We start from the raw sequence: 5,056 nt of genomic DNA on the forward strand, positions 1-5,056 counted from the left end.
TTTTTTTTGAGTACAACTTTCACTCTGTTGCCCAGGCTAGAGTGCAGTGGCACACTCATGGCCACCACAGCTTCGACCTGCCTGGGCTCAGGTGATCCTTTCACCTCAGTCTTCCAAGAAGCTGGAGGTGCAGGAGCATACCACCACGCCTGACTAATTTATTGATTGATTGATTATAGAGAGGAGGTCTCACCAAGTTGCCCAGGCTGGTCTCAAACCCTTGGGCTCAGGCAGTCCTCTCGTTTCTGTCTCCCAAAGTGCTGAGATTACAGATACCACATTACCCAAAGACCCAGTAATTCCATTCAGTTGGGCAGAAATGCATGCACAAGAAGCCAGTGGTACCCACTTATCTAACAGGACAATTTGCTTCTGATACCGACAGCACTGGGTGGTGTTGGAACCCTGGGTTGGACCGTGGTGACTCAGGCAGGAGACAGATGGTGATCGGAATGAGGCCCTGGGGTTGGGAGGGAACAGTGTTGGTGGGATAATCGGTCAGGAACAGAGATTGCAGCCTCCCTGAGACTCTGGGAGGCCCCGAATATGGGGAACAAGCTCATGATTCCCACCCCACCCCCTCTGCAAGCCTGGGAGTATTTCCTAAAGTTTTGTGCACAATGACTTCAAATACTCAAAGTGAATAACTATAGAAGGAAATCAGAGGTGTAAATATTCGAAACAAGGAGCAAAATTATCACTGTTAGCAAATGACTTTTTTTGTTTGTTCCTACGAAAGCAAAGTGTATCCATCTCTACACACACTAGTTTAGTTTTGCATGGTTTTGACTTTTAAGTAAATGGAATCTTATACATCTTTGGTGTCTGGTTTCTTCTGTTCGATGTTGTTTGTGATATTCACCAATGTTGTATACAGCTTTGGTTCATTTTCTTTGCTGTGGTGAATAAAGTATGCCATCATAGGACTGTATGTTGTATTTATTCTTTATGCTGTTGATGGATACTTTTGGTGGTGTTTGGACTTTTATAAATCAACACTGCTATATAATCATTCTTGTGCATGCATTTCTGTCCAACTCAATGGAATTGCTGAGTTTTTGGGTAATGTGGTATCTCTTTTTTTTTTGAGTTGGAGTCTCACTCTGTCACCCAGACTGGAGTGCAGTGGCTGCTCCCGGCCACCGCAGCCTCAGCCTGCTGGGCTCCGGCGATCCTTCCGCCTCAACCTTCCAAGTAGCTGGAATTACAGGCATGCGCTACCATGCCCGGCTGATTTTTTGATTTATTGTAGAGATGAGGTCTCGCTGCCCAGGCGGGTCTCGAACCCTCAGGCTCAGGCAATCCACTCACCTCAGCCTCCCAAGGCGCGGGATTACAGGCTGCGTTTATGTTTATGTTAAATAAACATGTTTATGTTTATGTTAAATAAAAAACATAAACTAACCAGGAATTGACTTAACAAGTTACATATAAGATGTAAGTAAGGGCCAGGCTCGGTGGCTCAGTCTGTTATCCCAGCACTTTGGGAGGTGGAGGCGAGTGAATTGCCTGAGCCCGCGGGTTCGAGATCCACCTGGGCAACTTGGGAAGACCTCATCTCTACAATAAATCAAAAATTAGCTGGGCGTGGTAGCGTGCGCCTGTAGTTCCGGCTACTTGGAAGGTTGAGGGGGAGGGATCACTGCAGCCCGGCCAGGAGCGTGCCACTGCACTCCAGTCTGGATGACAGAGTGAGACTCCAACTAAAAAAAAAAAGATGTAAGTAAGATAAGCAACAAGGAAAGTCAAATTGTGCCCTTAATTGAGAAGAGAAGATGTCAATGCTTCCTAATCTATAAACTTAACATAATTAATTAACATTAGAGTATAGAAGAACCTAGCATATACAAAGTATAAAAAACATTTTTTCTCACTCTTGCCAAGCAGGGGCTGAATGAATGAAACACAGGTCCTCATTCCTGCCTTGTTTCGCCATTCTCCTCAGCCCCAGAGAGCCCCCGGAGAAGTCAGCCCTGAAGACATCAGAGACTGAGCTCTCTGGGAGAACAGGAGGGCCAGGGTAGGGGCAGATCTGGAAACCCAAATGAGCCCCAGGGGTCCTCAGTCTATGGTCAGGGAGATTGATGGTATGGGGTGGGGGCAGCCCAAGGCAGCTAGGGCTGGCCTTGGGACATTTCCTGAGCATTCTCAGTAGTGTCTGTCTCGGTCCAGGTAGGGGACAGTAGTCACTCTGGAGACCCTAGATGCTGGACTCTCACCTGGAAGCCCTTCCAATTCTGGCCTCCTTAGCCTTTGTACAGGCCTGGGTCCAGTAGATCCCTACCCATGGAGGCTGCAGGATGACATCTGACCCCCCATGTTTTCCCATGGCCTCCGGATGGGGTCAAATCCTAGCCTATCAGCAGCAGCAAGGTGGTCGTGAGCACAGGGCACCCCTCCTGATCTGCTCTCCTACCTCAGCCCTGGTCACCCATCTCCCCAGGTTGTCGGGCCCTCTGCTGTCTGCAGTGCCCTTAGTTCTGGGTCCAGAGCCAGGTCCATATAAGCCCCTGTCTGGGACACTGATTCCTCAATCCCTTGCTCCCTCTCCTCCCTCAGACAGAAGATCTGGTTCCGAGGCCACTTTTTCATCTCAAACCTGACCTGGGTCAGAGGCTGGCTGGGGGTGGGGGGAAGCCAGCTTTCTTCTGCATAACAAAAGGTGGGGCTGCTCCCGCCTGACAACAATTCAGTCCACTGTAAACAGTCTTCCAATCCACACTGGCTTTCTTCTTTTGGCCCCTGGCTAGGGTTGCCTGAGTTAGCAAACAAAAATATAAGACTTTAGCAACATTTGAATTTCAGATAAACAAAAAAATAATATTTGTAGTATAACTGTGTCCCAAACTGTGTCCTGTATTTTTCTGGTGCCACTGCCCCTGGTCGATCACTTGATTATTTTCTTTTCCCAGCAAAATTCTTCAACCAGCCCACTAATCCACATTCAGGACAGGGGGCCTGTGTTTTGGGAAAGCCTCAGGAGACTAGGGAATGGCCACCCTTCCCCAAACCTGATCACCTAGATTGAGCCCACCTGGCTCCCTTCAGGAGATCAGTCAGGACTGGGCTATCTATAAATAGCTTGAGAGTGAGGAAAGAACTTTATGTGAACATTGATTATTGACTGTGCCTAGGAGAGTTGACACCTCTCTGAGACTCAGTTTTCTCAGCTCAAAAATTGGGGAAAGGGTGGGCTGGATGTTCTTCTCAACTCTAAATAGTAGGAAAGAGCAAGAGGATGAGGCTCTTTGTCACACAAAACTCCACTGCTGCTCAATGCCCCAGGATCTTTTGTCTAGGAAGGTCCCCATAGAACAGTGGGAAATACCAAGCTTCCTCACTGAGGATCATCAGCTTGGGATCTCACTGGGTCCCAGGACCCTCCAAGTATGGACCTAAGATGTCCATCCCTGCAGGCTGGGTGGGTCCTTAATCAGAGAGCCCTGGTGTTGATTGAACAGTTCTAGTTTCTGTCAATTTTTTGGTTGCAGTGAGGAACAGGACTCTAGGTCCACATACAGACAAGTGGGGTGATGGCATCTTTTAAAGAATGAAATAGCCCCCTCCTCTACTCTAGGAAACAAGCCTTTTAATTTATTTATTTTTATTTTTATTTTTTGAGTTGGAGTCTCACTCTGTCGCCCAGCCCGGAGTGCAGTGGCCACTCCCGGCCACCGCAGCCTCGACCTGCTGGGCTCCCGCGATCCTTCTGCCTCAGCCTTCCAAGTAGCTGGAACTACAGGCGCGCACTACCATGCCTGGCTAAAGTTTTTTAATTTAACTGGTCAGGCACTCCACGCCCAGTTAGGGGCTCATGCCCATTGTATAGACAACAGTAGCCAGCTGTTCACAGTCCAGACAGCCCTGCCCTTTCTAGACAGCCCCCTCCTCAGGGCTCTTGGACCTGTCTGGCTGCTGAGCTCCCAGGAGGTCCAAGGGGTGTGATCTTCCTCTTTCCTTCCCTCCCTCCCTCCACCTCAGGCCCGCCCAGGGCCAGCTATAAAGCTGGCCCAGCCCTGGCTCTCAGCACACCAGCTGGGCCTGAGACCTCCCTGGACCCTCTTCAGGGGACACACTCACTCTGCCCCTTGTTCCTCCTGACCAGCTCCATGTGGCCCCTGAGGCTCTGCTGGGCACTGTGGGTGCTGCCCCTGATGGCCCCTGGGGCAACCCTGTCTGAAGAGCAGCTCCGGGATAGCCTGCTACAGCAGCTGCACCTGAGTGAGGTGCCTGTGCTGGACCAGGCCACAGCGGAGGAGCCGGCCATCCCTGCCCACGTGAGGGCCGAGTACGTGGCCCTGCTGCAGCAAAGCCATGGGGACCGCTCCCGTGGGAAGAGATTCAGCCAGAACTTCCGAGGTAAGGCCCTCTCTCCCTCTCTGCTGTGCCAGGTCCTGGGGCGGGGGAAGACTGGTCCTGCCTACTTGGTGATGTCAAAGGGCCCCTGGACTTTCAGGGCTCTGTGAGAGGCTGTGTGGGGTCCACAGTCCAAACGGCAGTGAGGAGGGGCCATGACAGGTGAGGATGGCTGGGCCTGGGGCCCTGGTCTCTGGCTGTGCACGGAGGCCCCCTCAGACGCAGAAGGGATAGGTCTGCTGGCAAAGCCAAGGATCGGAGAAGGGGGCGGTAAAGGAGAGAAAGCAGAGCCCCTGGAGGCAGATGCGGGGGCCTCAGTGCCATGGTGCAGCTGGACTTCCCAAGGTCTGTTTGTACACTCCACTCTGGTCTGAGCCTGAACTTGAGCAATGGCTTTAAAATCATCTCTCAGCCGGGCTCGGTGGCTCAGCCTGTCATCCTGCGCCTTTGGGAGGCTGAGGTGAGTGGATCGCCTGAGCCCACGGGTTCGAGACCCGCCTGGGCAGCGAGACCTCATCTCTACAATAAATCAAAAAATCAGCCAGGCGTGGTAGTGCATACCTGTAATTCCGGCTACTTGGAAGCTGAGGCGGAAGGATCGCCGGAGCCAAGCAGGTCGAGGCTGCGGTGGCCGGGAGCGCCACTGCACTCCGGCTGGGTGACCGAGTGAGACTCCAACACAAAAAAAAAAAAAAAAAAA

At 51.5% G+C, this 5,056-nt stretch overlaps 1 protein-coding gene across 2 annotated transcripts in view; it reads left to right on the plus strand.

Annotated features, from left to right (window-relative positions):
- Positions 1-5,056, plus strand: part of LOC103269949 (left-right determination factor 2-like) — a 55,732-nt gene that overhangs the window by 46,985 nt on the left and 3,691 nt on the right. The window contains exon 1 of one of the 2 annotated variants that reach the window (XM_008067500.2): positions 3,889-4,359. The exons of the other annotated variant lie outside the window; for it this stretch is intronic. Within the exon in view, the coding sequence (XP_008065691.1) occupies positions 4,110-4,359 (250 nt within the window). The 5' untranslated portion in view covers positions 3,889-4,109. Of the gene's footprint in view, positions 1-3,888; positions 4,360-5,056 lie in introns of those variants that run through there. 2 annotated transcript variants of the gene reach the window in all.

Source organism: Carlito syrichta, unplaced genomic scaffold (genome assembly GCF_000164805.1).
Source record: "Carlito syrichta isolate Samal-C Ts95f unplaced genomic scaffold, Tarsius_syrichta-2.0.1 Scaffold309649, whole genome shotgun sequence".
NCBI classification, from domain to species: Eukaryota; Metazoa; Chordata; class Mammalia; order Primates; family Tarsiidae; genus Carlito; species Carlito syrichta.